This window comes from Spinacia oleracea, chromosome 1, assembly GCF_020520425.1.
Source record: "Spinacia oleracea cultivar Varoflay chromosome 1, BTI_SOV_V1, whole genome shotgun sequence".
In the NCBI taxonomy this organism is placed as follows: Eukaryota; Viridiplantae; Streptophyta; class Magnoliopsida; order Caryophyllales; family Amaranthaceae; genus Spinacia; species Spinacia oleracea.
The window spans coordinates 123070260-123093171 of NC_079487.1; the positions used below are offsets into that span (position 1 = coordinate 123070260).

Consider the following 22912-nt stretch of genomic DNA (forward strand, 5'->3'; position numbering starts at 1 on the left):
TCACAAATTTTATTTAGAAAGAGGTACAATATTTACACTGGACTAAAAATTAACTAAAAAAGCTTAAAAGTTACCCTTTTATAGGTAATTTTTTTTTTTTTTACATTTTAATTTTTTTTTTGGTTATATACTTCGTATTATTTAGGGAAATCGTTGTCCAAACTACCAATAAAATTCTACTCCAGCATATTCAATTTAAATTTTAGGTACAAAATAAAGGCGAAAAGTTTATGTGCAATCTTGTCGAGGAATGTATTCCTTCTAATAATGGCGTGCTCTTCCTCTTATCTGCTGGAGCCATTGTCACACGTGCGAGCTCTCTCTCACCTACGACAGACGTGCGGTAAAAGCGTGTCAACTCACCCGCCAATATTCTCTCTCCTCCCTCACAACAGTACCATAATAGCCATTTCCAATTCCACCTCCAAATACCGATTTATCCACCAAGTTATCTGCAGTCGAGCTGAGTCAACTCACTTCACAGAATCGTCGGAGAAGAAGAAGAAAATGGAAGAAACACCATTCAATCCGGACAAGCGGCGAGCCGATTTCCTTCACCTTCTTCGCAGCCGTCGATCTTCCGAAGGTCTCTCTTTCTCTCCTCAATTAATTAAGGTCCCCGTTCAGTGTCTTCAGCTTTGCATTTTTTACACTTCAATGCAATGATGTGCTCTAGATTTTGATAATTTTCGATTGCATTGATTTTTTTTAATTTCTGAACAATGAAAAGTTACAGCAGTTGACTTGATCAGGTTTTTTGATAGCAGAACTAGGTGTACAATTTGATGAAAATGCACCTAATTAGTTATTTTCTTTTAATGGAAACGGCACCGGCTACAAGTTCTCATCAGCAATTACACAGAAATGCAAAACAATTACATCCTCAATTCGAAAATTAGTAATTTTAGCTGTTTTTGTCGTTAAAGATAAATTTGAGGATATGGTAGTAATCGGAGAGAGATCAATCTCATACACATAAATTGTAAAACTGTTAACGATTGTGATTTTTTTACAAAACCGTTTTGTTGTTAGTTTTCAATATTAACATGATTAGTATGCGTTTGACGAAATTTATGTACATTATACAAACTATATGAGGAAGTATAGGCTAAAGACAAACGCTAAAGGATAAAATCAATCTTTTTTGAAAATGGCATCGGTTTTTTAAAAATGGCATCTGTTTTTTAAAAATGGCATCCGTTCTTTGAAAAATGGCACATGTTTTAATGTTTGTCTTATTCCTATTTTGTCGTTTTGTGAGGTGATATGTATCTTGAAATACATATCAGATATTGGCCTCTCCGCCCTCCAAACTATATTATGTATAAGAACGGAAAATTTGCAAATGAGCCCTATGTGTGTGATGGAGTGATTCCATTGCCTATCAGTGGTCTTACAGTTCACGCATGTGAGATTGATTAATCTTGGATATTAACATAGACTTTCACAGATTGATATTACTTCAGACTGGAAATAATAGTCATATAAACTAATTGGGGTGTTCAGAAAAAGTGTCAATTTTTCTTAAGATAGTTTTGGTTTATGCATGATTTCCTGTAACACATTCCATTTGGAATGAACGGGGAAGAGAGGGTGGGAGAGACACAACTATTACAAAGGTTGTTTTAGTAAAATCAGGTTAATCTGGAAATGTGATGGTTTGGGAGTTGGGGTAATATGAAAACCCTTTTTAAAACAAAATGAGTACTTTGGATGCAAAATGATTTGTGGTTTTCCCCTCTTTGTAGTTCCTTTGACAGTGGAACTTGCAAAGCCTGTGACGAACCCAATGTATCAACAGAGTCCACCACCAACTTTCAGTGAGGTTCAATTACTCATTGTCTTCACCCCTTGACTTGGAAGCGAGTGTGTTATCTTCTTACATCTTTTTTTTTATTACATTTCTTAATGCTTAATCCATTTCCTTATTTTTCCAGGCAATGGAATCATGTCCTAAAGCAGATATCGAAAATCTCGAGGATCTACTGGTAGAAGAAAACCTTTACTTGTATACTGAGGTATTGTGCATTTGTGCTGGGGTGGGAGTTCTGTCCTTTTTACAGAGTATGAGTTTTTGACATTTGTTGTTAGCATTTGACTTCGAGCACATTTTCAAACACATCTATGTCATGTCCTTAGACCTTTTACTATCAACCCGACAGCAATGAAAAGATAGGTTGAGTTCAGATGGATGAAGTTTTAATATATCTGCATACATACATTCTTATAAGTTATAACTATCTAGAGGAACTTGTGAATCGATTTTTAAAATGTTGGGGAAAGTGTAAGAATTGGAATTTGGAATGAGTTAGAACTTCATTCACAGGGGTAGGATTTTTTTGGAAGCCAATATATAAGGCAAACAGTGTCATATGGAATAACCCTGCATTAAGAGTTTCCTTCACCTGTTATATAAATATATAAATAAACAAATAAAGTAAAAAATAGGTGTTTCTTCAGCTGTCTTATGATTGCTGGCTTTGCTGCAGTCTGCCATGATTATGATAATAGGGGACTGATTTGCTGTTTCATGATCTTCCATAGGCCTCTGATCAAGGACGTTTACCCGTTCTGATTCTGAGCATGAAGCAAAGTGGTTGTGTGTCAAAGAGACCAGCTATAGTTTTCCTGCACAGCACGCACAAGTGCAAAGAATGGTTACGGCCTTTGCTTGAGGTGGCTACTGCTATTAACTGCTGTGTTTTGCTTGAATTAATCTTGCATTGTTGAGTGCAAGCGTTATAACTGTTCTCATATGTTACAGGCATACGCCTCACGTGGTTATATTGCTGTTGCTATTGATTCACGTTATCACGGCGAACGCGCAGATAGTCTAACGACCTATAGAGAAGTATTGTCTTTACCATGCAGCTTCAGTTGGCCTTTCTATTCCCCCTAGTTAGGCATTTTTTCTTATGGATGGTTGAAAAAGTATTGCGCTCCAGGAAAATGAACCCTTTGATTAGAAGACTCTTGACTAATCCATTAAGAATTCTCATTGATTAATCAATTGCAGGCACTTGTATCGTCATGGAAAAAGGGTGACACTATGCCGTTCATATTTGATACGGTAAACTCATCCCTTCTTATCTCCTCCACCATGAAAAGAGGACATTGAGGTCCTAGATAAGACTTCTCATCTTGTGGAAGGAACAAACAACACATATTAAGGTCTCCATATGGAAGACATTAGTGTTTTGATATAACTATGAACTGTTATTTTAATCATATTTAGGTAACTCTATTTGAATTTGTTTAGCTTCAACTTACCTTCTATCTTTTGGTAGGAAGAGGGTTGGTGGGATAACGAAAAACACCTCAAAGTTGGCTCCTGTTTTGTATGTTTTGTGAAAGAAGCTTAAGAGGGTATAAATATTGCAGGTGTGGGATCTGATAAAGTTGGCTGATTATCTTTCTAATCAGAGGGATGATATTGATTATGCAAGGATTGGAATCACTGGCGAGTCACTTGGAGGTTTGTTAAATCAGTTCACCTATCTGAACTATGATATTCTATTTGATTTTATTGAAACTCATATCATTATGGACTTATGGTACTTAGGAATGCATGCGTGGTTTGCGGCCTTTGCTGATACACGCTATGCTGTGGTTGCACCTATCATAGGAGTCCAGGTGCAATTAGTGAAAGCTACTTCTTTTTATTTCTGACTTTCCATAATCCATAGCTGAGTAATCAAATGATGTTTGTAGGGGTTTCGGTGGGCCATAGATAATGACAAATGGCAGGGTCGTGTAGATAGTATCAAGGCTGTTTTTGAAGGTGAAAAGAAAAACCCAAAAGTTTCACAGTAACTGTATATGGGATAACTTAATCTGATTTTTTCAAACTTTGCATTTTCAGAAGCTCGTGTTGATTTGGGAAAAAGTGTTATAGACAAAGAAGTTGTAGAGAAGGTCAGTTGCTGAGTTTTATTCATCTACTTGTTGCATGTGATTGGTGTTGTCGATCTCTGTGTTTCCACAGTCCAATAGGAGTTGTTGAAAATCTCAAGGAAGGCACAGCACTGAGCCACTGAAACATACTACTCTTACGGAGGTGTCAATTTATCGATGATTAACAGGAAATTTATTAACACATATTATGCTTCTGTATAAACCAGGTTTGGGATAGGATTGCTCCTGGTCTAGCTTCAGAGTTCGATGCACCTTACACAATCCCAACAATAGCTCCTCGTCCTATGCTGATTTTGAATGGTATTGCTTTTAAACTTCGGACATGTTAATAATTTAAATTGACAGCAAAGATCCCTGCTACTCAATTTACTAAAGATTTGATCTGGTTAAGCTGTTTTTATTTTTAGATACAGAAACTTTAATACAGTTGTACTGTAACTAGGGCTAGGGGATAGATACAGACAAGTACTGTTTCTAGGTGGACTGTCCTCTAGTAAATTAGAGGAGGATCATTTGTAGTGCAACCTTATCCGAAAGCATGAATGAGTGATGTAACTCTTAGATCAATAATTGCCATTGTTAATCCACCATCCAACATATGAATTCATTGCTAACCGTCTTGACTTCTTGCCATGTCTGGTAGTATTATCTACTAGATGAAGTGTTTTTCTTTCTGGGAAGCAAAGATGTCAATTTTTTAAGTCTGCCCTACAATTAGTCAAGGAAAGAAGTCCAACTGTGCAAAACTTGATTAATAAATTAAAGGACTTAATATCCTCTTGATATAGATTTGCAGGAGAAGCGCGTAACTTTAGATTTAAAGCATGAACCGTAAACTTCTTAGTCTTCTAATAGTTTGACAGCTTAAACAATATGCCCACTGTTCACTTAATATGTTTGTGTATTCACTAATTCTCATCATTCTTTCATTTATTTAATATAGTGAAACTAGTTTTCAAGTGTCCAGACATTTGAGAATATGGTACTTTGTACTTGTATGCTCAGTACATGTGTCTTCTGGTTGTCTGAGAGCTCAAAATAATTTTGGTATCACTTTGATCTTGTTAATTGTTTGAGTCCAGAAGAATTTTAACTATCTGCTGCATAAGATGACTATCTTACAATGTGTATACCTCATGCTCAAGTCACGACCAAGCCTCTTGTCACCACATACTGTTCTTCAGCTCTAGTGTTAATATCTTCTTTGACTCGGCAAGATATGGTGTTCGTCTTCGTATCTTTGACGTTTCAACTTTTCTTTGAGGTGGCCAAAAACTGACTTTTTTTTGGGTTTTTGAACTTAAGTAATTTGTGTTGGCATTTCATTGGATTAAATCACTTGGCAAATATACAGGTGCTGATGATCCTCGATGCCCACTTGCCGGTCTAGATACGCCTAAACTGAGAGCACAAAAGGCATATGAAGCATATCATCATTCTGATAATTTCAAGGTAATAAATCGAATCATGATAAGCATATTTGCATAAAAGAACTCAGAATTAACTAAGTTTCTTTTGCATGATTTCTTCGAAGTAAAATTGTTAGAAAGCATTTTCCCATGAATGATGTATCAACTAAATGGTTATTATTTTTTACCCCCAAATCCTTCCTGTGGTTCTTTCTGTAGTTACACTCTATTTTGCCCATTTACCTGCAACATTGTCTCATTTCCATCTCAAGAAATGCATGGAAATGGCACTTTTAATTGTCTCCGTAAATAAGCTACCAAAAGCTGCCATCTCCGTCTTTAATTAGCTCATTCGCTCTGTATATATCGACATCTTATAGTGTATGTTCTTTCAGCTCCTAGCAGAACCCGGAATAGGACACCGTATGACACCATACATGGTCAAAGAAGCTAGTGAGTGGTTTGACAAATTTCTCTAGAGCGAGCATGGAGGGGTATGATGATTCAGTTTTATAACCTTTTCTTAATGGTAGAGACGAGCAGCTCAGATTTCACACTAAATAATTTGAAATAATAAGTGACACCACCTCAAATGATGAAGCAGCCGAATCTGCATCTTAAAGCTGTGTGTTTCTCATTGATCAAGATTTGCTAAGGGAGCCGTATTGTCATTGCTGTCAAATGTATTAGTATGGCCTGAAGGTTCCATTTTCTTGGTTTTACATCTTTTGTATCTTCATTGTTGTTTCCATGTAGTTTGCATTTGGTACACTGACATAAATAATGAACTTTGTGTGTAATCTTAATTTCATTATTGAATAAACAAGGGAATCTGATCTAGTTCTTCTGTTACAGCTCTGTAATCTACTTGATTTTATTTTGGGCATTTATGTCTGAAGAAATTTTCAGAGGAACCTGAAGGATCTTCAGAGGATTTAAAAAAAGAGGCCTGCTGTATTTCTAGAGTATAATAATGTTTAGGGTACAAAAACATGATCAGGTGGATGGGTATGGTACATGGAAGTTTAAGGCAGAAAGTAGAGTAACCTGAGGCCCTTCTTTGCATAACAATCCCTAATAAATAATAATCCATACTAACTGAAGGCTTACTTTTTACATGGATTAATGGACACCAATATCAATACCTAGAGTATTGTATTATGGACAATGATAGTCCCAAGTCCCAACTTAACTCATGGTAAAGATTTTATTTTAACAATGTATTTTCTTTGAATATATACGCTTTGTGACGTCCAAAATTATTCTCTTTCCTTTTGCCTGTATTTTGTATTGGTCATTTACTTAGATATATGATTCACCTCTTAGTTTTGGCTGAGTCCAAATTATATGATTTCATTTATTTCAGTTCTGGTTCTTCAGTTGAGTCAGTTTTGGGCAGGTTCACAAATAAATAAATAAATAAATGACATCAACATCCAATATTCAATTCCAAAAGTATTGTAGATTTGTAAAAACAGTCCTCGAAGTAGTGGCAAACGAGTGTAACAAATTTATCTCAAATTATATTTCCATGTTCCACCATTCAATTAAGGTCAGCTAAAAATCGAGTCGTACTAGTGTTTGTTTTTTGAAAATATTAGTGTTAATAATATAAATTTTGAAGTCGATTCACTTCATGATCGGTTAGGTCGGATTGAAAATTTTGAGTTGGGTCTATTTTGCCAAGACTAAACATATGCGGCCCGTAAGCTAATAGGCAAGCCAAGTAGGAGGCACAAAAAAAAGAACTCAAAAAACCAAGAAAAAAAGACTGCGTTTCTTCCAACTTCTTGGTTTTCCGGCTTCTCCCACAGTGAAACACAGAAATTCTGGAAATAGGGCAACAAAAATGAGCTCAACAGCGATTCTTTCCAGATTATCAACTGTGCGAGGAAGATGCAAATCAATTTCCCAAATTTCTAACATATTCAAATCAACCTCCCCTTCTCCAGTTTCTTCTTCTACTAAGCGCATTCCTCGTATTTCAAGGTTTTTACTTCTTTTTTTCATTCAATCTATCGTTTGAATGTTTTCTCGTGCTTCTTGGATTGTTCATTTGGATTAATTTGGGTGATGGGTTTTGATGATTTTGACATTTTATAATGTTGATTGAATCTGGGTTTTTGTGGGGTTTTAGGTTACCAGTTGAGGCGAGCTGCTTACTCACAATGTTGCCGTTGCACAGCGCAATTGCTTCTGCTAGATTACAGTCTATATTATCTGTTGATTCCCAGAGTTGGTGTTTAGTTCCTCAAGGTTTTCTTCATTTTCTCTCTCTTATTTACATAATGATGTTTGTTATAGTTTGATTTTGACTGAGTTCGTGTGGATGTGGATGCAAGCTAGCTTATTGATAAACTTTTAAGACCTGGAATTAAACCCTTTGCGTACAGTTGTACACCCAGAAATTAAAAATTGACCAAGTGTATGGGTTTTTATCTGTTAGCTTCTATTGATTTCTGTTTGTAGTTCAAAATCTAGTAGTTGCTTGGTTTAAGGCACTTATGGAGGCTCTATGTTATTGTTTCTATGGATGATCGAGACTCGGAGGGACAAAAATGTAAAAATATAAAATATGAAAGGGAGGTGAGATTGTGTGGAGGAATGTCTTGATTAGCTAAAAGTGCGAAAGGTTTACTATAAAGAGAATTTGGGAAAGTTGTACGGGTCTTGTAATTGTTCGACTATGCCATTTTGTATCAAAAACCTCAATTGAACTTTACTGGTGTGCCTCACAAACAAAGAAAAGCTATCTATGCGTATTTCTTCCTTCAATGTACAGAGTGTACACTATTGGGTGTATATTTAGTTGCTCCTTGCTCTTGATGATTGTAGATTGCAGGTCCACATTGTATTGGTTTTTGCACATAGTTACATTGGGAAATGTTGGTTGGTAGTGGTCTCCTGAGGTTTTCTAGTAGTTCATTGCGCTGATTAGGTTGTTATGCTAAAAGTTTCGAGGAGTGCTTGTTTACTTGAGTGCTGCAGAGTTGCGGAAAATATCCATTGTTTCTTCAAGGCCTCAAAGGACTAAGAAACTTAAGCTGTGCTTTAGAATTACCATGTGTCTGAATTAGGAATGGAAGTCCCCTCTCTCCCACCCTTTGAGTAGGAATCTTCGCTTTGATGTAAGTTCAAAGTACAAAGCACTTTTACCGCCAGAATTACACCACGACTCCATGAGTTGGGGGTTATATGATGTGATTTCCTGTTCCTTTTCTTTCCGTGTTGCCCAAAAGGGGAAAGGAGAACCTTTGAGAAATAGATGGTCTATGTCATATGCTTAGTGCTCTTCTTTTTTCTCAAGACAGGGACAAGATGTTATTTACTGGGTTCTTTAGGTTTTAGTAAACGTTTCTGACCAGTCAACTGGTTTTGAAGTTGTATCCCCTGCCATTCTTATCTTGACATGGGGCAACAACATTGTTTGTTGGATGGGGAAAATTGAGTTCCAGTAGTGGAAGAAGCCTAAATTTTAAGATGGTAAAAGTGACTTGTTCAGCTCTTTAGTCACGCTAGTCAATGTTGATCAACATAGGGATGATGTGATTCCTTTATGATATTTATGGGCAGTGTGGAATCACATGTATAGCAAAGGCAATGAATTATACAAAGACGAGGAACTAAAGCATGTCGAGCATCTGTACTCTTTCTTTGGCATATAGACAACCTTTGTGGGTGTGGCTATGTGTATACAAGTAATACAACTTGAAAAGCCTGCAGTTTAGCTTGTTCCTGATGTTTGTGGGATTCATTTGTACTGGTAGTCACCAGTGACTTAATTAGGACGGCTTTTTTGCTTAGGCTGAGGAGTTGGTACTTGATGATGGTAACTTATCTTTGAATGTCTGATAAGACCTAACTTTAGGATGCTAGATTAAGATTGAGGGTTTTTAATTTGTTATGTATTTTTAGCTCGATATAGTGAAGTTCGTGTTGTTTTCACTATCAAATGGCTGTAAGGTCATATTTTTCATGTCCTCACCAGTCCAAATTAAATGAGAAGACTGTCAAATCACATATTTGCTTTGTTTTCTCGTGCTACCTGAGAACATATCTTAAAGTAGGCAAGGTAAAAGGTAAGCTTTCTCGCATCTGCCATAACCACGCTTCCAATACCACTCCGAAAGAAATCAGTCGAGGGAAGTAACCCTTATGAATTACAACTGGCAAGATTCTAGACAAACATCAGTGCGAACTTAGTAATCAAATTCAAAACATTTTATGCTGCTATTAGCATGATTTCTCTATGGGATCCACATGAGAGGTAGTTTCTCTTATGAAATTAACGGACATGTTTTGGCACTTTTTTGTGATAGATGAGCATCTTGTTATTTTGAATTTCATAGGATAACGCCGCCGTTGTATTGCTTGAAATATCAATCCTTGCTCTTCTTGAAATTCACTGATTCATAACTTATATCCACATGAGAGGTAGTTTCTCTTATGAAATTAACGGACATGTTTTGGCACTTTTTTGTGATAGATGAGCATCTTGTTATTTTGAATTTCATAGGATAACACCGCCGTTGTATTGCTTGAAATATCAATCCTTGCTCTTCTTGAAATTCACTGATTCATAACTTATATACTCTTGAGTGTTGACTAAAATCTGGGTTGTTTGATTCTTATTGCAGGCATGTCAATGCCTTTATGATAGTATCTTCGTCTGTTTTTGGATCATACCCAGGGGACCCTTCAAGTGGGAAAACATGCAGAGGCACCCCCTATTTTTCTTTTATGTAGTTTCAGGGAGAACATAACGTTCCATGTTTTGGTTGGTTAAATCCTAATTGTATGTCTTCTAAACTCCAATACATATGGAAAATCATGTTTGTTGCTCACGTCACACTCCTGTGATCATCAAAGACCTTTCAGGATAACAGAGTACAGTAATCTGCCAATGATTTTTCTTGCCTGTCATTCAATTTTGTGATTTCTGTTCTCATGGGTCATGCTCAGGAATCAAAAGAAATATTTGAGTAATTGTCCCTGTTTGCCTTGAATATGATCTTGTAGCTGAAATCTTGTTCACTTTATTTAATTAAAATTGACTTTTTCCTCTGCTCATTTTTACTTACTGATCAAATTCCCCGTAAACACAAGCTGGTTGCATGAATAATCTGAGCCCCTTTTGAGCATTATGGAATTTACAAAATTTCCTGCTTGACCATTTGGTGCAAGGTCATGCATTAAAGTTTTTTTTTTTTTTTGACAAAGGGACTACCATCGAACAAGCAAACAAAACTAAATAAAAGAACTAAAACCGATGCCTAAGAGTCTGACGCCTCCGAGCTGATCGCTGATGGTTAAAGCCCCGATGCAGCATAGGCCTCCTACCCAGCGCGAAATATTCCATTTTGAAAGGAGGGGTGGATGAGATTTGAACCCGTGACCTTTGCATCATGCTGGCTCTGATACCATGTCAAAGGACCAACTCAACCAAAAGCTTAAGCTGATGGTTGAAGCCCCAAGATTAGTTTTATACTCTATCAAAATGAATACTTGGAAGTTGGAACATCCTATTTAAATTTACATATATACACAAATACTACTACGTTTGGCTTCTTTTGGTGAAAAAAATACAGTCTGCTAGCACCATTGTTAACAGCGTAGCAATCTAAAAGATAAATCTTCTGGTAACTAGATGGGGGTTGATCTAATATTCGCACATTGATTCTAATTTTAGTTCATAAAACATAGTAGACGAAACGTATGGAGAAGAATTAGTAACTTTTCCTAAATTCTCTCTGAACAGAACATGGTTAAACAGTATTACACCAAACATTAGTTTAGTGATTTTTCTCCTCAATATTTCTGCTAACCAATTAAGTTACTTGTAACGACTCATTGTGCCTCATTAAATGAAATCAACAAAATGCTTCTATCCACCTACCAAATTCAAGAAAATATAAAGGCGAAGAAAAATAAGAGGCAAATAAGAGAGGCAAACTACACCAATGCACATACTGATTTTACACTACACAAAAGATTATTACAAAAAAGATAATTTATGAAAAAGAAGCATTAACAATCACCTTATGCTGTCATTACAAGAAAAATGTGAGAATGTGACTACAAGGAATTTATTTAAAAGAAAAAGTAGAGACCTCAAATCAATTCAACCTGACTACAAGATGATGTACATCAAATCCAATGCCCATATAGAGATACGCTCAAACATGGGTGAAACAGCGAAAAAAAGACATATATACTGGAATAACTTTTTAGTCGTTGGGGAAGACAGAAAATTACCCCGGGAAAAAGAAAAGGAGGGTGGAAGAAAAATGCAACGAAATGAATCAAGTTAGCAAAGCCAGCTAAATTTCCAAAAACATCTAGATTTAAAATGCAATAACACCCCACCACATCAGATACTCCCAGTTCTACTAGGAGTAGATTTTCCCGGCTTCAATTTCGCCATATCAACAAGATCTCCAAATAACTTGTCCTCTCCCTTAGACTGCTGCCTCATTGGGGGTAAGTATGAAGCCATTGAGTTCTGGTTGGAATTGTTCTTCAGAGAACTGTCATCCCTCATAGACAATCCATACATTCTCTGATCAAGATATTGAGCATCAGGCTGCTGTTGCGCATAACCATAGCCATAACCCGCCATTTGATTTCCATACATTTGCGCGGGATACATAGAGTTCATCTGGCCACCTGGCATTTGCTGGGGAACCATACCCATCATTCCCTGATAAGGCTGCTGAGGGAACATGCCGCCTGGCATTTGGTTCTGCTGCATAGGTTGCACATTCATTCCTGGCATCTGGCCACCTGCCATGTGTTGCGCATACATTTGATCATTTCCAGGTTGAGGGGTAAAGGGATGCACGCCACCCTGGAAATTCGCTGCTTGTTGACCCGACATTGGAGGGGGCTGCATTGATGAAGAATATTGAGGAGTGTATGACTGATTGATATCAGCAGGCTGAGACTCCCATGGCGGTGGTGGCAATGATCCTCCGTTTTGAGAACCTGAAAAGCCAAATGCAATGACATGTCAGTGACAGGCAATAACAGCAATGTAACTGCATGTCCGATCTACAACCTATACATTACTGAGACTTGGAATACAAGTGTCAGAAATTTGATGAGGAAAATTATATAAAAGTAAATGTGTGGAAACATGTGGAAATCCTTTGAGTTATATTTTGATTTTTGACTATTTAGTTTTCCACAGTTTTATTTTCAAAATCAATGGAAAAACTGTGGAAAACTAGGGATTTCTTAAATTATCTAATTAATTTCAACAGTTTTCCTCATTAAACTAACCGAACAATGGAAAACTAGGTAAATTTAACTTCTCGATAGTTATTCTCATTAAACAATCAAACAAATGAAAACCGTAATTCCTTCAGTTTTGCTTTTCCACACATTTCCATAGTTTTGATTTTCCGTACATTTCACCACTAATTGTATTCTCAAACAAAAATCACCCTTTTATTCCAAAGTGAAACATCTGGTGCTTGTATCCATGCCACAGAAATTTGATAAATACCAGACCATTATACTAGAGGTAAACTGAAGAGTCAGAGTAACACAAATGTATTGTAAAGAACAATAGAGAAGAGAAAATCACCATAGACAGGGGATGCTGGTTGTGGCTGCGGCTGGGAAACCTGCGGATTCCAGGAAGCACCTCCAGGTTGTGAATATCCCGCCTGTTCATATTGAGGCATCCCCATGCTTGTAGTGATTCCGTTTGCAAATGGTGTTGGTTGTAAATTATGCTGCTGTTGAAGTTCTGGTGCTAAAGGATATCCTTGCCCTTGTCCAGCAAAGGCAGGCTGAGAATTTGAGGATTCTGGAGAGTTGTCCATTGAAAACATATCAACAAGAGCCAAAGCATTATGCTCGGAAGGAATAGGACTTGAAGGCTGAGGTGCAGACACCGGAACTAGAGCCAACGAGTCCTGTGCAGGTGATGTACCAAAATCATCACCTAAAAGGTCACCACTCAAGAGGTCAATTTTGGAATCCGCTTTACTTGGTGTAGTAGTTGTAGAGCCATTTGCTTGGGGAGCTGGAAGAGTTGCACCTGAAGCAGAACTACAAAATAGTATTTCATAAGAAAAGTATATTTTTTCAACAAGTAGAAAAGAATGTTGTTATTTAGAATGAAAAACACTACAGTATATATACATTTGTCTGACACCGATTCTTCAATATATATAGTTCAAATGTAATTTAAACACACAAAGGATCAAGTGGTTGCTCAATGATAAATAGAAATAGCTCATTTCTAGGTAACTTTGACATTAGAGTATTAGACCAACTTTCACATTTACAGTGAATCAGTGATGCATGAGAATGCTCAAAGTCACCAGTATAATATTAAAACTAGTATTTTAAGCAAGACCAAGTTTCCAGTAAGTTCCCAGTCAAAACTTTGTTTTAACCAGCGTTGGATACAAATACTTCTTGGCCCTCCATCAGCCAATTCGGTAGGTTACTGGATGATCCAGTCAACATAGTCGACAACCTTAGTCCAATGTGTTAGTTTCATAAAAGTATACCACAAAGCTCAAAGCACAGAAAATGTGATGACCAGTAAGGCATACATGTTAGTTTAAGTCTCTACGAAGTTCAGGAATGGCACCAACACCAAATTATTAACTCCAAAAAACACAAACAGTAGCAATTGAAGTTAAGTTTCAGGAAACCCAGAGATTCCAAACAATATAAGTAACTAGTTCAGCCAAACAGATCATAAGAACATATATACCTTCCATCAGCTTGTTTGCTGGTTTCTCCTGTATCAACCAGAGGAGCATCAACATCAACTAGAGCTTTATTGGATTCAGGCTTAGAATTCTCCAGTGACAAGACAGTTCCCGAACAAATAGCTTCATGCTTTGCAAGTACTCTCTGCAAGTCATCATTTAAAGCCAGACCTTGACAAAGCAGTGACTCATCCCTGAAATCATAATGGTGTTTAACTCAACATAAGTGAACAGAATCTAAATAATCTTACTTCAAGGCACAAAAATTAAACAGATTAGTAGAAATCGCAACCAATTCCACTGGGAAAATAAAATATCAACCATACAGACACTAGCACATTTTGTCCTACGAGTTATGAGTGTGTAGTATCCAATGACAGTTTTGGTTTTGTATTAAACAAGTGATCATTGATAAAACCTTACTACCGTATCAACATCACATTTATCACATAACTAGCTCTTTTATTTAGAGAGCCAAGACTAAGAGCAAGTCAAAGGCAGAACGTAATATCTGTTACTGTGTAAACTACACCAGATTATCTTGATGGACAAATCAAAGGCAGAACTAAGGAAGATAACTTAGTTGTAAGTTGTAACTGCAATTTTATCAGGGAAAATAAGCTGTATAATTCGCTTATAATAAATCCATTCAGATATTACTGAACGAACTGATTCTATCTTGCTAAAGGCCTCTTTATACGTGCATAGCTTGTAAATTTCACAAATCTAGAGTTCTAAACCACACATTATTTCCCTTAAAATATGCAAGTAAAATTAAATTGATGAACCAATGTTCATGCGTTAAAATCCAAGAAAAGGAGAAAACATAACTACTTAGTTTCTTTGACACGTTAACATATCTGAGTAAGGTTACAAACTCTTCAATTAAGGGACTATATTTAGTTGTTTTGACATGTTAACATATCTGGAAAAACCAAATAAATGCTTCCCTTCCCCCACCCCACTCCCCAAAACTTCTTTTCCGAGAGCAGTATCAGAGAAGCAGAAGGCCTTACGAAGTGGAATTCACTAAATGCACGACTCTTTGCTTGTATGTTCGGCATTGTTCAACCAAATCAACGATTACCTCCTGCCTTAGACCCTGCAAAGATAACCAGGAAAAGACCAAAAAAAAGCATAAATTGCCGAAACCCGACAAAAGCAATAGTTTTGGAAATATGTCGTTAACAATTTAAACTCAGCCCATTGCAGTTGGAAGACAGTCGAAGATTCACCCTTTTTTGGCTTTGAATTCTAGTAACATTTTAACTAGCTATTCATAATAATAGTTATTTATTGTGATGTAGCAGTGTAGCACATAGTTGTTGCCTTTCTGATCATAGGTCTAATCACTAATGAAAACAGGCTATCTGTTATTAAGCAAGATAGTTTGCATACAACTGCAAACTATCTTGCTGACTTGGGTAATGTTTGCCGCTTGTTCAAAGCATTAGGATAATGTTGCATTGATGACGTTGATCACTAATTCATCATAAATAACAATCTTTTGAAATTATGGATAAAAAAGAACCATACAGCATCAACGATTGTCCTCTCAATACATTTTATAGCTACCTCAACAACTAGTTCTATTGAACACTTTTTAGTCAATCTATTATAAGGATCAACTAACATAGATGGATCTACCCCCTTAAAAGTACTAACCAACTTTTAGTAGATAGTAGTATGACTAACATTTATGTGAGTGCAAAACCTGCCCCCTGACTCTGTACTACTACTAACCAAAAAGTTTAACGTATTTTCAAAGAGGTGCCTTCTATTCTAGCGGAAGACCATATTTTCCAATGCCAAAAGAAGCGGCAGTGTCGACCGTCCTTTTAATATTTAGTTGTCAGTTTGACCAAAGGGATACTTTCAGCTGAAGATAATGGCCACTATAACTGATGAGAATGATAGACAACATTACCTCTTTGTTCGCTGGATCGATTGCACTTAACATTTCAGTCAGAACATCCATAATTCCCCGTGCATTCTGAATTTCCGACAAGCTAATCAAAAGGAAAAATTTAGTAAGTACAAATAATAAACGGTAATCTGCACACAAAAAAATGAACACATACTTATGCTGCAAGCCCATCAATAAATAGCAAAAGTATATAAAATAAAATTTATTCTATGCGCACAGCAGTCTGTCAGACGATACAAAGAAAATATTCTTTGGTAACCAACAAATAAAAACTAGAAAATGGAAGAAAAAAAAATGTTTTCCCTTGCTCAGAGGAAGAACACTATGTGCTCACAGGACACGAGCATGCTAGAAAGACTATAGTCCTCTGGCCCTAAATGATTTTCTCATTTCCAAAATAGTTTGGAGCTTTGGGACAGAAGGAAGAGCTGTTAACAACTTAACGTGCATCACTTGAAAGTTGAAACATGTAAAACTGCTTGTACTACAACATCAAAGCTTAAATTCTTGAAACTGGGGATCAAAACAATAAAACCTAAGGGAGATGAAGAACAAAAATTAAAGATAGGTCATTCAAAACTATGGACTGAAGAGATTGGAAATAAACCTCAAGGTGGGATACTCAGCCTCGGCAGAACCCTCTGCTGATTCTTGGCGCTGCTCTGAATTGCGCACATTTGGAGGATAACTAGATAGAGGTTGCGTTTGTGGTGGTGTAAATACAGGAGCTGACCTTTCTGTTCTCTGAGGAAAAACTGCACCTGCGCGCTGATACAAAAGGAGAAAATAATCATCGAATGAATAATGTTGGAGCATTAACATCAGGGAAGTCTCATGGAAGTATGAAACCACTGCATGGCAGAAAAAAATACTGCACCATACTCAATTTAGACCAAATTTCCCCTCTTGAGCCTAAACAAGTGAAGTCCCCAGAAAAAAACATACCAATAACTCCTGGTAAGCAGCATAGTACTGTGGGTATCGACCTCTGGGTCCGCCGAAAGCTTCTTGCCAAGTGTCTATAAGAATCAATATCTTCTCCTTAACATGAAAATCCGGCTATAATAAAAAATAAATGATAACATGAGCCAGAACTAAAAAAACTGCTTAGTAAGTATAGCAACATTCAACAGTAGTTCTTGAAAGTAAAAAAGAACTTCCAGACCTTCTTTTTAGTAATTTTCACCATCTCGTGAGGAAGATCTTTCTCTGCTACATGCATATGTACGATATCCCCACAGTTCTTTACTATTGTCTCCAGCAGCTATATTTGCAGTATGCAGACAAAATAACCAATTTAGTTTGCTGCAATAGATGAAAGACAACGTATAAACAGACATCGAGCTTTTTTGTAACTCGAGATCATATACTAAAACAAGAAAAAAAAACTTTGAGACAATCGAAATAATAAATAATCCCAACTCCTAAGAGTCTAAATCAAACAAAAAAATAGCTTATGTATTTCAGGTACATGTCTCCTCCGAACAGAAGGATACACGACAGGAAAAGCATCAATAATTGCATGCCTACACATGTAACAGGCTAACAGCCCCTCAAAAATTGTCAACAGAAAATTGTTTGCTACTGAAGACTTTCTACTCACATATGCCATTACAGTTGCAATTTTGTGATAAAGTTCACACTTTCTACTTTCTAGGTTTACACCCTCAGATTTGCCTTCCTTACTTTACAAAGGATGCTGGCATTCTGCTTTCCAAAGAGTGAAAGAGAACAACAAACATCATCTTGCCACCCCAGACTTTACACTTCTTGCTTTACACCCTCAGATTAGCTTTCCAACAAGTATAAAAAGACACTGCTTCCAATAAGCCACCATCCTGCAGCTCTTGAGTGCCACGTTAAAAGTGCTAAAAAAATATATAGCTCTGACAAAAGAGCTCAACATTCAGAATATTGTAGGTCAATTAGCAAACTCAGTGTTCAGATTTCATTTTAAAAAGTTTCAACTGAGTGGCATTGATCTAGAAACTCTAACAAGCTAAAAACACCCAGTACACTCATTCAGCCCAACAATGAAAGTACTTAACCCTGAGTTACAAAATTCAGATATTATTTGATAAACCAATCCAATAAATCTAATATTGAAGTGTCCCCAGAGGATGTTTAGCACCAAAACAAGACAAAATAAAAATCACCAAGCCAGAAAAAAGATTTTAAAAAAAAACACTATCCCAAGTAACCTAAAGCGCAGATGATACGGTGTACCAGAAATTGATACTGCCAGAGAATTTAAGATAGAACTCCGTTTCATGAGATAATTTCAAATTTCAATTTGTAAACATAAAGAGACCGACATGGAAAATTAAAAAAATCAAACAATCACTAACATACAAATTAGCCGGCAAACAGTGAACATCTAAATAGCTCATCTCTGTTCCCATGTCAATCAAAAGGCAAAATAAAATCAGAACCAAATATAAACCATGAGACAATAAATAAGAAACAAGTAGAAGGTTGTAGAACAACAAGCCAATAATAACCCCATAATTTTCCTTCCTTAGGTAGCATGAGAGGAACTACACAGTCTATCCCCTAACCATCACTACTAAAAAGGCTAGAAAACAAAAACAGACATGGGAAGAAATTAAGCAAGAAAGTTACAATTGCTCAAACTCAAGAATCACAATTAATACTTCCATAAGGAGCTCACCGTTAGAGCTAGCAGCTGAACCTTTGAGTTCTTGCTCCCAATACGCCTCTTTATGCCCTTCACAACATCCTTAGCTTGCCTGAATAGGCAAAAGCAGCAACAATTAACACCTGATTATTCATTTTAAACAAATAAAGCCATTCACACAAGAACTATGAGTAGATAGCAACAGCAGACGGTTGGACCAAGCTATAAAACTCTTGCAGCACACTGACCTTGGTGTCAAAAGCTATGCCTAAACTGCCAAGTGAAGGAAATAATTGCCACAGGAACACCTGACAAATGATGTCCTTTTAGCTATTTACATAGATCATATTACATTATTATGGTGCCTAGTTTTCTTCTAAGTGTTCTCTAATAATAAAATTAATATAATATCGGAGTATGATGCATTAATCTGAAAATGCTACTCATTCTTTTGTTGTATATTTTTAATCTGCAATTAAGCACAGAATATACTCTAAAATGAACGCCAATATTTTTTTTATTATAGAAAACTCCAACTTATCCCTTAAACTCTTCCCAGTAGATGCTAGTAGAAAGGCAACAACCACCACAATTTTAAAACCAGTTGCAGGCCTTGTAGCTTCAAAGATGTAAAATCATACATTGAACACGCAAAAAAGAATACTTCATGAATCCTAGAGTGCCATGTTTTCAAACCAATGGCAACAGTTTCTCTCCCATACCTTCTTTGGTCTACCTCCTTCAGTTCTTAGGTCGCTATTCGGACCAGTAACCAAACACACCACATGATCACCATGAAAGCATTGTCCGACAGTCTATAAGCCTACACAGCTGATAACCAAAATTAACCGAGCATTCCTCGTCCTCACAGTATTTCATGTTCAACTAAGTAACTAACCAAATCATATCACTGTAATAATATGTGTTTCATCTCTAAATGTGATGGTATTACTCCATCCCAATTCTAAGCAACTCCAACCAGAGAAATTTCCAAATAATCTCCTTGATTGGCAAAACAAGCCAATCAAGTGGCAAAGGTGTAATAAACAAGAAAATATGGGTAGAAGGGGAATTGCAAAGGGAAATCAAATTTCACAGAGTTAACGCCGATATTATCAAATTGTCTATCTCTCTTATGTATTTTTCATCCATGGCTTCTACTTTTCTGAGTTTCTCTCACCTCTCTAGTTTATATCATCAGTGGCTTCTAATTTTCTGGACCCTCTCTCATCTATTTCATCCATGGCTCTCTCATCTCTCGCGTTTGTTTCTCTCCATCTCTTACTTTTTTTCTTCTCATTTACGAACTAACAACATATTGAATATTGTCACAACTTTATTTTATACAGTTTCTCTCTATAAATCTATAATATACAATCTATCCCAACTAATACACAATCTATCCCAACTAGTATACAATTGCCCACAATTGTTGTTTCATATCGCAGCAATATCCTAACAATTACTTGAATCGGCCAAAGTCTTCGACCATCTCACATACCTACTTTTTTGTTGGAGGAAGATGACGATCTACTCACCAACATCGTAAACAAGCTACCAACTCTTTCCAAAACTCCCACCATTGTTCTCCTTCTTTTGTACTTTGTAGCTAACGGCATCTTCACCGTCGTTTTCTTAACTTTTTCTATTTTGCCTTTTATTTTAATTTAGTTTCATTTTCTTGTGCTTCTATTTACAATATTGACACTTGATATGCTTAACTTGTCAATCGAGGGGATTGACTGGGCAGCCCTCCTCCAACCATAGTTCCCTGTCACAGTACCACCTAAATTCCCCCTTGATTGTTCATTCCCACAAGTTTCAGAATCAAAAGGCGCACCCTTACCCAAAATGCATATCAAAGTGTTGGAATGTTCCGATTCAACTAAATACAGTGATATTAGTAGATTTGCATCTAATCTCAAGCACCCCTATCAGAATCTACAGCAGTTACATTACCATTTGCCCCTAAAATCACGCTCCGTTCTATGCTAAAAATAGAAAAATTCCACATAACAGTTTCACTGAATTAATATACTCTAAAAAAGCTCCTCTTAGTCCTTGCCACTCCTTTATTCCATTTACGATAACTGTTTTGCAATCAACCCTAATCAACGAGCAATACAGGTTACAACCACATGAAAATCAATCAAAACTATATCCATTTCCACTTAATCCACCAACTCTACTATGTGAATTTACAAAATGACAGTTGCAAAACTCAATATATTAACTAAAATTAATATTAACCTAGCTCTAAACATTCAAAATAATCTAATTACCAACATAAAACAATCAAACAGTAATTACACCAAAATCAAAATTGAATTACCCAGGATCATGATTCAACATATCGCAGATCTCGATATTCATAGCCCAATCAGGTCCGATCAACATATCGGACGTAGCTCTATCCACCATCGAATTCACCATTTTTTTGTCGAAATTCTTCTTCAACTTCTATAATTCAACTCAAATTTCAATCAAATCAAACTACAATTCAATGAATCAATCAAATTCCGGCGACCTGATTCCACCTGATAAACAAGTATTTTCCGGCGAAATCTTCGATTGAACAAAACTCAACTCAGTGGATCGGTTTATCAGCCCTAAAACTGAAAAAATGGAAAATCAGAGTTTCTAAAAATTAACAACTTTCTCTCTCCTCACACTTCCCTCTCTCCTGTTTTCCTCCCTCTTGGAGGATTCGTTAGGGGTAACTAATTTTGTGAGATCATCTGAAAAACAAAATTCATACTTTAGCTTGTTCAATATAGCACGAAAAAAGGGAGGAGAAGGGGATAAGATTCTGACACGTATCACTTTGTTACGTCATTTGTGCCGGTTATTCTCTTGGTGCCGTTGGATTGGAATGTTTTGCTTTTTTTTTTTTGTTTATTTTATTATCGGTTTTGTAACTATATTTTTGGAAATTGGGAGGCCATGAGTTTGGCATGGTATTTTGTAGGTGATGAAAAGAGGATCATCATATGAATTTAACGAACCAAATAGTAATACAAGTATTAATAAACAAATATGCAGTAGTGTTTTTGTTATAAATCACCTAACAAATATTTTGTTTCTATTCTTGTTTAAAAAAAATATCGCCGTACATGATTTTGTTATTAATGACTGCATATATGAGTATATTTTCTCAAATGTCAATTCAAAATTGTAAACGGATGATAATCTTGATACTAATATGATATTTTTCATTATCTAGGTGTCATATTACAAAATTTTCAATTTACTTGAGAATTAGTTGGAGTATGTTGTATCACGTGTACTTGAACAATCTTCAAGTTGTGTACCCCGGACTGGTAATTGTTCATCAATCCTATCGTGTTCAGTATATTTTGCAATAATAGTCATAATGAAAATTGTGAGATTTGGTTGTACTATATATATAGTTTTCTCGAACTTAACGTATTCTTGTTGAATTGAAATTAAATGTGATTTAATTTATTTACCGACAGCAAAGTATTAGGTGTAGTATTTAATTTAACTAGGATTGTTTGGAATCGAATCATGTATATATCATCGTTCTTTGTGACTTTTTATATTTTTTGTTTGGCTTTCTTGACTTTTATAATCACAGCTAGTTATCCGTTCGGGAGATATTTTGGATCGTTACGTATAATTTGGATTATTTTTCAACAAAAAAAAACCAATGACATATAAATTCATTATATAGCTATGTAGTTTAGGTATAAAACTAGTTACCCAACAATAGGTAAACTAAACTTGTAATTATTTACTTGATTACTTGATATTTTTTTTGTAATTCACATGTAATTTATTAAAAAAAAATCTTAAATTGATTTATATATTGAGTTACATACTCTTTTTTTTGTGTGGTAATTTACTTATAATTTATTTATTAAAGAAATTTCGTAAGTTGATTTATACATCAAGTTACAAGCTTTTTTTTGTTGGGTTGGGGGGGGGGGGTTGTGCACTTGTGCGTGTGACACATTTGGTTAGCTAAAAATTTGCAACGTTGTTCCACTTCCTCCTATTTAAACTTTGAAATGAAGGAGAGAGAAAGAGATTTATGAAGCATTAAACTATAATCACCGGTTGAGGACACGTCAGAGTTTGTTTGTCCCTACTTTTCATAGTCTTATGTAACAACCAAAAAAATATATTGCATATTTGAGAGTATAAAGAAAATTAAACAAAATGTTGTTATCATACATGCTACTCTTGTGAACATACTTTCTCCTTTTTTTATTGCTTTTGAGTTATAATTTGCTTTATTGGAGCGGCGGTTAAAATATTACACTAATGA

General features: G+C 36.0%; 3 protein-coding genes across 6 annotated transcripts; 2 read left to right on the forward strand and 1 right to left on the reverse strand.

Annotated features, from left to right (window-relative positions):
• Positions 1–202: 202 nt before the first annotated feature.
• On the forward strand, positions 203–6164 carry LOC110775206 (uncharacterized). Of its 2 annotated transcripts, XR_002529692.2 has the most exons (14): positions 203–586; positions 1749–1825; positions 1938–2018; positions 2545–2676; positions 2765–2851; positions 3017–3070; positions 3382–3475; positions 3563–3633; positions 3712–3781; positions 3863–3915; positions 4122–4215; positions 5061–5179; positions 5270–5367; positions 5720–6164. XR_002529692.2 is itself a non-coding variant. In XM_021979809.2 (13 exons), the coding sequence occupies exons 1-13, from the start codon at positions 268–270 to the stop codon at positions 5801–5803; spliced, it is 1314 nt and encodes a 437-aa protein (XP_021835501.1). In that variant the 5' UTR covers positions 208–267; the 3' UTR covers positions 5804–6164. The 2 variants fall into 2 exon arrangements, 1 of the variants encoding a protein (XP_021835501.1); XM_021979809.2 differs by lacking the exon at positions 5061–5179 and having other exon boundaries at positions 208–586.
• An 878-nt stretch (positions 6165–7042) lies between these two features.
• Positions 7043–10247, forward strand: LOC110775197 (protein NONRESPONDING TO OXYLIPINS 2, mitochondrial). Its single transcript, XM_021979798.2, has 3 exons — positions 7043–7313; positions 7462–7580; positions 9962–10247. Exons 1-3 carry the CDS (start codon positions 7174–7176, stop codon positions 9979–9981), a joined length of 279 nt encoding a protein of 92 aa, XP_021835490.1. The 5' UTR covers positions 7043–7173; the 3' UTR covers positions 9982–10247.
• A 1104-nt stretch (positions 10248–11351) lies between these two features.
• On the reverse strand, positions 11352–21528 carry LOC110775187 (TOM1-like protein 9). 3 transcript variants are annotated; one of them, XM_056843164.1, is made up of 11 exons: positions 21159–21528; positions 20954–21081; positions 18655–18733; positions 17149–17247; positions 16929–17042; positions 16591–16751; positions 15984–16065; positions 15073–15158; positions 14059–14250; positions 12913–13382; positions 11352–12308 (listed from the first exon to the last, which is right to left on the reverse strand). In XM_056843164.1, exons 2-11 carry the CDS (start codon positions 21052–21054, stop codon positions 11695–11697), a joined length of 1998 nt encoding a protein of 665 aa, XP_056699142.1. In that variant the 5' UTR covers positions 21055–21081; positions 21159–21528; the 3' UTR covers positions 11352–11694. The 3 variants fall into 3 exon arrangements, with proteins under 3 accessions (XP_056699142.1, XP_021835483.1, XP_056699144.1); XM_021979791.2 differs by having other exon boundaries at positions 20954–21527; XM_056843166.1 differs by lacking the exons at positions 20954–21081; positions 21159–21528 and having other exon boundaries at positions 17149–17288; positions 18655–18709.
• Positions 21529–22912: the final 1384 nt, after the last annotated feature.